General features: G+C 42.0%; 1 protein-coding gene across 6 annotated transcripts in view; it reads right to left on the bottom strand.

The window, feature by feature from the left end:
- MYO1B (myosin IB) overlaps positions 1–13273 on the bottom strand; it is a 175602-nt gene that overhangs the window by 82423 nt on the left and 79906 nt on the right. For all 6 annotated transcript variants that reach the window (XM_038585198.1, XM_038585197.1, XM_038585200.1 and 3 more), the window contains one exon: positions 10335–10429. In XM_038585198.1, the coding sequence (XP_038441126.1) occupies positions 10335–10429 (95 nt within the window). The remainder of the gene's footprint in view (positions 1–10334; positions 10430–13273) is intronic.

Raw genomic sequence — 13273 nt, 5'->3', positions numbered from 1 at the left:
GACTGTGGATACTTTAATCCTGTAAACATATTCTCAATGACGATGTCTTTCATGTACATTGTAAAAATAGAAAATGATTCTATTTGAGACAAAAAGGTATGTTCTTCACGTGTATTCAAAATTCTGAGAAGCACAGCTAAAACGTAACGGCATTTGCTTAGAATCAATTCTTAGTTCATCATTTTCTCTTACTCATAGGAGCATCTATGTAAATTTATGAACAAATATATATATTTGTTCAATATTATATATGTATATAAACATATATATATATATGTTTGAATCCAAGTTGAATTCTAAAATTCATCAACAGTCAAAGAAACAAAATATTAAGTCTTCAAGGCAAAAGCCTCTTCTTGCAAGAAAATGACAGAACATCTAGGGTTTTACAGATACTCTGGACTAACGGGCAAATGGCCGATAACAAAATACTTCTAAGTCAGAGTATCTAGACCAGAATTTATTTCGACAAAGAATGGGAAAGGGGTTACAGAAGTTAGTCTATGATCCTAGGCATTTTAAATTCCTGATAAAAAAAGGAGAATTAGGTTAACTCTGTATTCTCTGGTACCTTGTAAAGGATTGTGAACAATATATATGTTATTATGCAATTATTACTTAATCATGTAATTACATAGTAATATTTTTTATGAGAGAAAACTCTGTGAAGTGGCAGTAGGTGAATGAGAAAGGAAAAAACAAACATTCCAACGAAAGACACTTGAGCTCACCAGGACAAGAGGATGGGGCTCTTGCTGCTGCGATAGAAAACCTGTGCATGTTAACTGAGTGGGCTCCCATGGATTCGATCACGGTATCGGGGGGAAAACCCCCAAACAGATGAATGTAAGCAAGGCTTATTCGAGTTCTCTTCACAGAAGACCTCATCAATCTATGGAGGAGTTAAGAGGTACCCACGAATGCACGCATGGTACATGCCCACCACCCACACGGAGACGTGGGGAGTCCAGGGGCGACTGGGGTTCGGAAGCAAAGGTCTTAATGAGCAAGGCAGGCGGCATGACCCCTTTAGCAGAAGGCCGGGAGAGGCCCTAGAAACTGATGTAACCGTCAAATTAGACACCAAATAATTTATAATGTTTCGTGTCGGGATCCTCTTCTTAGACCCACAGATTTACTTCGATGTCTTTGAAAAAATGTAGTTCGAACGGTTCCCTCATGCTCGGCCTCCCTGCCCTCATCAGGGCTTGAATGATTCTCCGCAAACCATTTGTATTCACAGTAGCGAGTTCTGAGTTCACTGCCTAGAAACACTTGGGCACTTTTATGAGGCATGATGAATTTTTTATTTAGCACAGAAGTAATGAATTAAATAGGACCCAGAAGGACTCAAAGAGTTCCCGCCTGTCCCTGAGCGCCCACATTATATAATCACGCAGCATAAGAAGATCTCCAAGGCTTAGGGCCAATAACATCATCATCTGCCAACGGGGTTTACGACCTAGTTAAATTAATTACTTCTTGTAAAATAAGCCCTCTGATACTGCAGAGTAGTTCTGTATAAGCCATCAAGTAAAGATTCTTACCGAAAACAGACACTGTGTAGAAAGTATACAGTATACAGCACATTCTGGGCCCTCGATAAATGTTAGTTCTCTTCTTCTTTCATTTAATTACTAACAAAAATTTTTAAGGACTAGGTGTCCTCAAAAACAATTTTAGTGGCCAAGATAATGTGACATCTCAAAAGCGGCGTGGCACCCCTCTTCCTCACAGAACTGACCAAACCCCCCTCTCCAAATTCCCCATACTACCATGCTGCAATCTCTGTATTATCTGCCATCATTTCATTTTCCCGTAAGTAATTTCCATGAAATTACTTACGCAAATCAATATGTAAATTCTATGCTGTGCTCAAATGGATAGTCTCATGACAATTAAAATCATAATAAAATCTGAGGCAATTTTTGTATCACTGTTTTCAAAATGAAAGGAAAGTAGACAAAGATGGAATAATAAGTGAAGCACTAAATGTCCCTGTGGATGGAGAAGTAGGAGATGCTGTTAGGATCTATAAATGAAAAGGAAGAGCTTATTAGCAGTTACCAAAGAGTATAATTGAGGGCAGCCCGGGTGGCTCAGCGGTTTAGCGCCACCTTCAGCCCAGGGTGTGATCCTGGAGACCCAGGATCGAGTCCCACATCAGGCTTCTGCATGGAGCCTGCTTCTCCCTCTGCCTGTGTCTCTGCCTCTCTCTGTGTGTGTGTGTGTGTCTCGAATGCATAAATAAATAAATAAAAATCTTTAAAAAAATAAAAAAGAGTATAATTGAGTGAATATTGAAAAACAGCAGCTCTCAGGACTAGGGTCCACCTCCCAGCACTAGGCGGTTTAATGATAATGGACAGACAAAGAATCACAAGATCCAGGAATCACTGTAGCTCGAAAATAAGACAAATGCATTGAATGACCCGTAGGCAGTGCTATTGAAAGTCTGATCCAAAACCCAGCACTGCTCACAGTTGGTAGGTCCATGGACTATTGCCCGTCTACACAGGAGAATAGGCTTCCTTAAGTTTTCATAGCACTTTGGTCATTTATTTAGTCTGTTTAACTAAAAACAATTAGAGATTGGATTTTCTATGTCTTCTTTTATTTTTCTGATATCAGCCAGGAACAAATGTGGGGAAGAGAGCCTGATGTTTCATGGTGGAAGGTTTTGAGAAGCACTGCTCTAGAAGGGCTGTGGTACCCTCCCCTCCTTCTTCAGCTTCCCGTCTGAAGCAGCACCTGGACTTGTGCACTGTCAACAGAATGGCCCTACTGGAGGAGGGAAGAAGCAGCAGCTGTCTGTTCTTATGACAGAGCCTAACGGAATCCTAGGAAGGACTAAATCCAGGGAGGATGATAGGGAAAAAAGGATTCCAAGTGGTGAGTAGGATACTGAAACCCAAAGGACAAGTTATTATGTAACAAAACATCAAAAGATGAGAAAACTACAGACAAGAAGAATGAAGTCCATCCCACTAGATTTCTACCAGAGAAATGAGATGTTTTTGTTTTTTTCAGGAAAGAATGAAGACCAACCCCTCTGAAACCAACAACCTCCACTTAGCTTTTCAATAAGGAAGATGCATGAGGCCACCAGGAGATGGAATCTCACTGCAGGAGGGAGCAGTGCAGTTTACAGCTCTCTGAGAAGGAGGCAGTCAAGCACTGACATAGCTAATTAGTGGATGTGTTTTCTTCTTGGAATCTATGTTCCAGAGAAGATGAAGACTTGGCCAATACCAATGAAGCCCGTGACCACAACCCACTTCTGATGACTCAAGAACAAAGTGATACAATCGGGCCCTCAAAAAAATGTATCTTTAGTCATGGTGAAGAATAAGTAGAAACCTAAAAAAATTAATAGCCTTAGGAATATTTTCATCTCTTCCTCCCTCACAATTAAAAGAAAGATGTGAAGTGAATAGGCTTGTAGGTAACAGTAAAAAGGACTGGGGTATAGGTGGCATGAGACACACCAATACAGAGGCCTCCTGTCAAGGGACATAGTTTTTATTAACTTGCCTTGCTACCATTTCCATTGGTCAACTTGGAAACAAACAGGAAGCTGTACTACTTCAAAGAGTTAAATTCATAAGAAAGAAATGGTTAGTGACAGAGGAGAGGGAAAATTTTCTCCCAAGACACCAGTATCCTCTTAAAGTATCTACCATAAAGAGAGGGTTCTGAACAGCTAAATATCTCACAAATTTCTGAGCAAATAGAGGTTAAGAGCCGATACCCAGAGATTCAGATCTAAAAAGGGATGGGAAACTAAATAATGAAATACTGTCTATCACTAACAAAAAACAAAACTTTTAAAGAAAAGCAGCACAAGCTACAATTATTGAAAAGGAGAGAAGCATGAGACTAAGATGCAGTAGTAGGTAGGGACTAGATCACGCAGAACCTTATGCAGCAAGTGCAATGGATGTGACATTTATTGTAGCGCAACAGAAACATTAAGATGTTTATATAAGAAATATATTGAGACAAATGAAAATGGAAAAACAATTTATCAAAACTTATGAGATGCAACTTTTAGGAGGAAAGTTTATAGTCATAAATGTATACATCAAGAATACAGAAAGATTTCAAATAAACCTAATTTTACACCTCAAGGAATCAGAAAAAGAAGAACAAATTAAGTTCAAAGTTAGCAGAAGGAGTGAAATAATAATACTCATTAGAGCAGAAATAAATGAAACAGAACTGGGAAATGACAGAAAAGATTAATAAAACTAAGAGATGATTCTTTGAAAAGGTAAACCAAAGTGACAAACCTCTAACCAAACTAACCAAGAAAAAAAAGAGAAGTAAATAAAATTATAAATGAAATAAATAAATAAATAAATAAAATTATAAATGAAATAAATAAATAAAATTATAAATGAAAAGGGAGACATCCAATGAATACCATATAAATACAAAGAACCTTAAGAAGCTATTATGAACAATCACGTACCAATAAATTGGACAACCCAGAAGAAATAGGTAAGTTTCTAAAAACATACAAAACTGAATCATAAAAATAGAAAATGTAAAAAGATCAACAACAAATTAAGATTGAATTGATAATCAAAAACCTCTCCCAAAAGAAAAACCCAAAATCAGATGGTTTCACTGTTGAATTCTACCAAACATCTAGAGGAGTATTGACACCAATCCCTCTCACTCTTCCAAAACACTGAAAAACAGATAACACTTCCAAACTCATTTTACAAAGCCAACATAACCCTGATACCAAAGCCAGATAAGGATACTACAGGAAAACTATAGATCAATATCCCTATGAACACAGAAGCCAAGTTCTCAATAAAATACTACCAAACTGAATTCAAGAGCTTACTAAAAGGATCATATGCTGAGGTGCCTGAATGCTTCAGTCAGCTGAGCATCTGACTTTTGATTTTGGCTCAGGTCATGATCTCAGGGTCCTGGAATCAAGTTCTATGTTGGGCTCCACACTCAGTGGGAAATCTGCTTTAGGAATATCTCCCTCTCTTTCAGCCCCTCCTCTCTCTCTCTCTCTCTCTCACACACACACACACACTCTCTCTCTCTCTCTAAAAATAAATAAATAAACCTTTAAAAAAAAAGACTCATACATCATGATCAAGTGGTATCATCCTTGAGATGCAAGGATGGTTCAACATAAGCAAATCAATAAATGCGATATATCACATTAACGGAAGATAAAAATCATAGGAACATCTCAATAGATGCAAAAAGACACTTGACAAAATTACACATCCTTTCATGATAAAGACTCTCAACTATTTGGGTATAGATGGAATGACCTCAACATAGAAAAGGCCATAAATGACCAGCCCACAGCTAACGTTGTACTCAATGGTGACAGGTTGAGAGCTTTTCCTCTAAGATGAGAAAGAAGACTAGGTTGACCACTTTCACCGCTCTTATTTGACATAGTAGTGGAAGTCCTAGCCAGAGCAATTATGCAAGGAAAAGAAATAAAAGACATTGGAGTCTGAAGGAAAGAAGTCTCTGTTTATAAATGACATGATCTTATATATAGAAAACTCTAAATAAGACACCAAAAGAATTGTTAGAATCAATAAACTAATTTAGTGAAGTTTCAGGATACAAGATAAACATACAAAAATCAGTTGTACTTTTGCATACTAACAACAAAGTATCTGGAAAAGAAATAGAACAATCCTATTCACAATAGCATCAGAAACAATAAAATACTTATGAATAAATTTACCGTGGAGGTGAAAGATCTCTCCACTGAAAACATAAGATACTCATGAAAGAAAATGAAAGAAGACACAAATAAATGGAAAAATATCCAATGTTCATAGATTGAAAGAAATAAGTATTAAAATGCCCATATTACCTGAAGTAATCTATGGATTCAATGTAATCGCTATCAAAATTCCAACGGCATTTTTCACAGAAAAAGAAAAAAACAATCCTAAAATTCAAATGGAACTACAAGAGACTGCAAATAAGCAAAGCAATCTTCAGAAAGAAGAATAAACCTGGAAGCACTGCAATTCCTGATTTCAAAACACTACAAAACTACAGTAATCAAAATAGTATGGTACTTGAATAAGAACAGACACGTAGACCGAGAAACAGAATAGAGAGTCCAGAAATAAAACCATGCATATGCAGCCAACCAATATTTAACAAGGGAGCCAAGAATACTCAATGGGGATAAGACAGTCTTTTCAATAAATGGTGTTGGCAAAATTGGATACTCATATGCAAAAGAATAAAACTGAACACTATCTTATACCACTCACAAAAAGCAACTCAGAATGGATTAAAGACTTAACTATAAGACCTGAAACCATAAAAATCATAAAAGAAAACATAAGGCAAAAACTCTTTGATACTGGTCTTAGCGATGATTTCTTGGCTATGACATGCAAAGTACAAACAAACAAAAATAAATGAATGGGACTACATCAAACTACAAAGCTTCCGTAGAGTCAAATAACAAATCAATAAATGAAAACATAACCTATAAAATGCAAGAAATACTTGACAAATTATCTATCTGATAAATGGTTAATATCTAAAATATATAAGTTACTCCTAGAACTCAATAGCAATAAATAACAATAATAATCTGAAGTAAAAATAGGCAAAGGACTCGAATAGGTATTTTTCCAAATAAGATATTCAAATGGCTAACAGGTACCTGAGGATGTGCTCCCCATCACCAATCATCAGGAAAATTGCAATTCAAAACAACAGTGAGAGATCACCTCGCACTTGTTAGAATGGCTATTATCAAGAAAAGCAGAAGGTAACAAGTGCTGGAGAAAATGTGGTGAAAAGGAAAGCCTTGTCCACCATTGATGGGAATGTAAATTGGTATAACCACTATGGAGAACAGTACGGAGGTTCCCCCAAAACTCAAAAACTTCCAATGATGGGATTAGTGTCCTTATCTCATTCTCATTCATTCCCTCTCTTTTTCTCTCTCCCATGTGAGGACACAGAGAGAGGGTTTCACCAGAAGCCAGATCAGCAGGCCCCTTGATCTTGGAGGTCCCAGCCTCCAGGACTATGAAAAATAAATGTGTTGTTTAAGCCATTCAGTCTATAGTATTTTGTTAAATCGGGCTGAAATGACTAAGACAAGTAGGGACTATACAAGCTAGAGCTATGTATACAAGCTAGAGCTATACATCCTACCTGTGTTCAAAACCCCAGCTCTGCCACTTTTTTTTTTTAATTTAAGATTTTAATTTATTTATTCATGAGAGACACAGAGAGAGGCAGAGACAGGCCTGATGCAGGACTTGATCCCAGGACCCCGGGATCATGACCTGAGCCAATGGCAGACACTCAACCACTGAGCCACCCAGACGCCCCCTTCCACTTTCTCACTGAGAAGTTTGGAAAGTTGGTTAACCTTTCTGTGGCTCAATTTCCCCATAATAGAAATGAGGGAAAGAAGAACACTTAGACATATAATCTGCTAAAGCACAATGCCCAGCGCAATGTAAGTACTTCTGTAGAGTAGCTATTGTTACTACCCAGTGGCAAGGCAGTGGTTCTATGGGAGGGAACAGAATCCAAATTTGTCAAAATTCTGACAGTTTTGTCAAAACTCAGAATTTGTCAGTTTCCCAAGAGGCTATAACTATAGTCTAAAATTCATAAAAATAAATAAAAGATCCTACACTTAAGTTTAAAATAACCTTGTTGGACAATACTAGATTGAGCATATTTGACCTAACAGAAGTGGTCATACGAAAAAACCTACAGTATCGTGCTTGATGAAAAGACTGGAATGGTGTCATACGTGTGCTATATAACAGAAGTCTGGTATCCATATTAAGAGGGTATAGTCCCACCATATCCAAGACCAAACTTGAAGTATTTACTGCGTCTCTCTTCTTGCAATGTAATTTTATGAAGCGTTATTAACAAAAAGAGATCATTCCAGAGTAACAAGACTGTGATAGTGAGGGATTTGAGAATGAGATCTCATCCTCCTATTATATGCTCTTTTAGCACCTTGTGCTTTTCCATCATTACACTTAACATTTTGCATATGAACTACGTGTACACACGCATCCATACAATGTATGTGTACGTATAGATGTAGTACACAGACTGTGTACATCCTGTATGTGACACAGAGCCACTGTCTATCTCCTCCACTAGACTGCACATTTGACAGGGACAAGCCTGGTGTCTAGCTCACAGTGTATCTACTCAGTACAACACCTTTCACCTTATTAGTATTCCTATGGGTTCTCAAAAATTATTTCCTGGGGGCGCATGGGTGGTTCAGTCAGTGGAGTGGCCAATTCTTGGTTTTGGTTCGGGTCATGGTCCTGGAATGGGGCCCCGTGTCAGGCTCTGTGCTTGGTCGAAGTCAGCCTGAGGATCCTCTCCCTTTCCCTCTGTCCCTCCTCACCCCCCTCTAAAATCAATCAATCAATCAATCAATCTTTAAAACGTTTTATTTCCTGGATGAATGAATAAATGAATGTGCATCACATAGGAAATTTCTGAAGACAGGGTATGTTTAGCCAGAGGAAGACATGATGGAGGACTTCAAATAACTGAGTGCCTCGTAGCAAAGACAGCACACTAAGTGGGTAAGGTTCCAGACTGCAAAGAGGTAAGACCACGAGGTAGAGGCAAAGTCCAACTCTAGGTAAGAATGAACTTGTGTTGGCTGAACCCGCATGGAAAATTTAGCAGTCCGCTTCCCAAAGCAGCGAGCCCTCCTCCGTCACTACAAAAGAAAGGAGTTTGGCTGTTCTATGGGAAGGACCCTACGGTAGGCGGTGTACAACCAAAATCCCTTCCATTTATGAGACTATGCTTTCTACTACTTTCCACTCTTATGTGCCAGTCGTTTCCTCTCCATTTCTGCCCACCCGGAGCCTAGAACCTACACAACCTTGCAAAGAAGGCATGTACTTACTGTGTCTCTAAAGGGCTCTAGGAAGGGAGTTGAATACACTTATCTACCTTCTTCAGCTACACTGGGGGGCAGGAAGGAGGTACTCGGAAAAGAAAGCGGAAAAAGGAAGAGGCGCAGAAGAGCCATTTCAAAGCAGACGGTAAGACTTCAAAGGCACAAATCTGGGGCATCTGGGAGGCTCAGTCAGTTAAGTGTCTGCCTTCGGCTCAGGTCATAATCCTAGAGTCCTAAGATCGAGTCCTGCATCAGGTTCCCTGCTTCTCCCTCTCTTCCCCTGACCCTGCTTGCACGTGTGTACACGTGCGCTCTCTCTCTCTCTTCTTCTCTCAAATAAATAAATAAATAAATAAATAAATAAATAAATAAAATATTTGAAAAAAATAAATAAAATATTTGAAAAAAATAATAAAGGCACAAATCTTAGGAGGGGCTCATGAATAAAACATCCATTTCAGTCAGTTGACTAAAACTAAAACTATGGGCAATTTTCTTCACTTAATAATGAGAGAATCAAAGTATGCTACTTGATCACTTCATAGCCAAACAAATATAAACATTTAAATCCTATTTTGGCAAACTAGTAGAATCATCAGAGTCTTGTGTATAAAACAAGAACATTTTACAGCTGTGAAAATACCATCCCCCTCACCATCCTCGTCCTTCAGGGACTCATCAGTTCCATCAGAGAAACTCAGGTTTAACCCACCCAAGTTTGGATGCAGAGAGCACAGCTCTTCTGAATTTTTTTTTCCAGGTAGCTGGGCATCATGTGTAAGATCACCTTTTCACTTAAGAGCATCAATCATACCAACCGTTTTTATTAAACGCACAAGAAAAAAAAAAAAGCACGATCTTTTCATTCATTTCGATCATTTCATTCATTTCAATGATCTTTTCATTCATTGTTTCATGGGGAGGTTGCTAGCCTGTCTAAAAATATATGGAAAAATCTCAATTCCTTGGGCTTCGAAGACTTTACTCTAGAGTGAAATTATGCATTTTTCTGGTATATACCCTCCTCACTCCTTAGCAGAGGTAAGATGTGCCTGTAGCCTCCCAAAGCCCAAACTGCCATTCATCAGAGAAGTGGTAGGGCTTCCGAGGTCTGGTGCCTCGGGAGGAAAGATAAAGGACCTTGAAGCACTCAGACTGCATGAGGGTAGATCCGGAATCCAGAACAGACTCCCATATAGACAAAGCCCTTGGATAGGGACCTGTATCTTCATGCGACAGATGGAAGTCTTTCCCAGGGGACATCTCTGGTCCTAATCAGCCTCCTGCAAAGGAGGCATCATGGTGGCCTGTGCAGCTCCCCACCTGCCCTCTCCCCTCTGCCATCACCTGTGCACCATCTACCTTCCCCAGGGGAGGAAGGAAGGTGGTCCAATGCTGGCCTTACCTGTTTTTCCTGCTCCGCTTTCTCCAGTAATGAGAATACACTGGTCTTTATCTTGATCTCTTAGGGATCTGTATGCTTCATCTGACAGGGCAAAGCTGCAGGGGATAATGGAGAGAAGTCCTTAAAATTCAGCTCGTCACCACGTTTATCAGACGTAACTAGAGGCTATTTAGAGGACACTGATATGCTTGGGATAGGAAGCTGAGACATCAGCTTTTCTTTCCTTCAAATTCTTAAAGGAAGTGCACAAGCCCATCCAACCTTACAGCCCATGTCGCCGTTTCCTGGCATTCTCTAGAAAGGTACCGACCTACTGTGCTCTGAAGACACGCTTTATTGCACGCACGTGTGATACCTAAGGTTCATTTTATTAGAATCTGGGCAATTCAGAGAACCAAGGGGAAAACGTGACACCGTATGTCCAAAAGTGGGTGACGTAGAGGTTTGCAGAACAGACATGCTGGTGTTCCAAACAATGAGAAAAATTGTCAAACATTATAAAAATGCTATCAAATACCAAATAGCTGCTATCAGCATCTGCTTCAGCTAAATACAGAGCTGCTGCCTCCCCGGACACCAGGCGGAGCGTGGGCCCGGGCCTGGGCCGGGGGGCGGGGGGGAGGGAGCACGTCCTGGTGCTGCTGCCCCCGGGCCCCGGGCCTCGCCCCGCCCTCTGGCCGCCTGCAGCTCGCTCTGGCCGCTCGGCCCGGCACCGTGTTGAGCCCGGGAAGCCCCTCTGGGAGGCACCTGCCACGGGTCCTGGCCCAGAGGGCCTTGCGCAGACAACACGCCGGGGATGTGACGGTGGAGAGGCGTCAGGCCCGGCTCGGGAGGGCGCGGGCAGAGCAGCGGGGGGCCAGACGGACAGACAGACAGCGCCCGGCGGGCAAGGAGCCAGGACACCTGCGGGCAAGAGCGGGCCTGGGGCGGCGGCGGAAGAGCCGGCCTCCACGCACACTAGCGAGGCTCGGGGCCTCAGGCACTAAGCATCCCACATCTCGCTTTAACAGAACCTCCACGAATAAATTATTAGGGGCGCCGGGGTGGCTCAGTGGCTGAGCGTCTCCCTTCAGCTCAGGTCATGATCCCCGGGGCCTGGGGTCGAGCTCACGTCGGGCTCCCTGCTCCGGGGGGGGGGGGGGGGGTGTCCTGCTCCCCCCCGCCCTTCCCTGTCTGCTCACCATCTCTTCTCACCTTCTCTCTCTCTCTCAAATACATAAAATATCTTTCAAAAAATAATTTTTTAAAGAATAAATTCTTATTAGTCCCATTTCCAGGTGACGAAACTGCAGCACGAGAGGCCAGCACGCCAAGGTCACGGCGCCGGGGTAACACGGCGGAGCCAGAGCCGACACTTCCTGCCGCCGCACCTCGGACGGGGCCGCACAGGTGCACAGGCCAGCCCGGAGGCCGGGGCGGGCTACGGAGCTGAAACGCGGCCAACCGCGGCCAACCGGACCACCGAGAGCCTTTCGGCCCGTGACTGGTCTCTCCTGAGAAAGCACGTGGTGCCACTGACACGGACAATCCACGGGGCACCTCCAATGTGCCAGGACAAGGTGACCTCATAGTCATCATTAGACTCGCTCCTTAAGACACTCGTATGAAGTAAGGGTTAGCCTCCCTAGAGAATGATCCAACTCAGCCTGAGACGGGACGTGACCTGTCCGTCCGTGATGCCCTTCCCGGGAAAGTCGTAACCTGGACCCAGAAATACTGTCACCACATTCGGCCCCTCTTGTCGCATCCCCTGAGGACTACTTGTGATCTTATCTTCTAGGTGAACTCCTGTGGGGGACCCTCGGACGGCCACCACGATGAGCCTTATTCTGTAACCATGATTTCAACAAATCCAATGCCTTGCCCGTAAGAAGTATATTCTAAATGCATGTATTGAACCAGGTGTATGAATAAGAAAAAAGAGAGAAAAAATAATGGAAATATCTAGCATAGGGGATATTTTTGTGTAGCAGGTGGCTCTAGCCTATTTCCATGGCCAGTACACAGCTCTTGCTCTGCCTTCAAATCCCTCTCAGCCACTCCCTATCTAACCAGCACCTTGCTCACCCCCAAGACTACGCTCTCCTGCTCTCTGATGCCCCCAGGTGAAAACAAGCTCGCCCCCGCGTGCACCAGGGAAAGCAAGACACAGTGACCAGGAGCCAAGGCACCTGCGTAGGATTGTCTGGGCCCCAGATCCACAACCCACCACCCACCTGACCTTGAGCAAGTCACTCGCCCTGGCCGAAGGGCAGTTTCTTTGTGTACAGACTGAAGAATGGAGCCACAGACTTTAGCTAAGAAGGCTAAATAAAAGTATATAAAAGCTCTTTACATGTTATAAAGCCCTAAATGAACGTGTGCAATTTTTGTGTGTTACAATTAGGAATGCACCCATCTTCTGATCCCTCACCAGAATGTAAGCTCCTCTAGGGCACAGCCTTTCTGTCTAATTAATCCTTGTGCCATCCTGCAGTCACAAACCTAAGACACCGTCGGTACTTAGGACGGTGGACGGATGAATGAGTGAATTGTCTCCAAGCACTGACAAAGCCACTACCGGAGTGAGGCCCATAGAATGGTAATCGGGAAATTCATCACTTACGACCTGCGTGCAGGAAAGAAAAGCAGCGCTTAGGTTTCTAATTAGCCTCACGCCCTCTCCCGTTCCTCTCACCTCCAGACAACAGTGTGGAGAGGCCACTAGGGTTATCATCAGTAGCAAGAAATGCAGGAAAATACATTATGGCGGATACAAATGAACTTTTCCGAATACGTATTCACCACCTTCGTGGGTCGTTAACCTACACCTTTCCTATGCTCCGGAGACTGCCAGTTAGGTTTATATATTACACCATCAGCAGATCCCAAATGATGCAAAATTACTTCTAACATGAATAAGGACATATGATTGTGTGTGTTGAGTGTGTATGTGGACG

The sequence above is a fragment of the Canis lupus genome, chromosome 37 (assembly GCF_011100685.1).
Source record: "Canis lupus familiaris isolate Mischka breed German Shepherd chromosome 37, alternate assembly UU_Cfam_GSD_1.0, whole genome shotgun sequence".
Lineage (NCBI taxonomy): Eukaryota > Metazoa > Chordata > Mammalia > Carnivora > Canidae > Canis > Canis lupus.
This window is presented reverse-complemented; position numbering and strand designations above follow the sequence as displayed.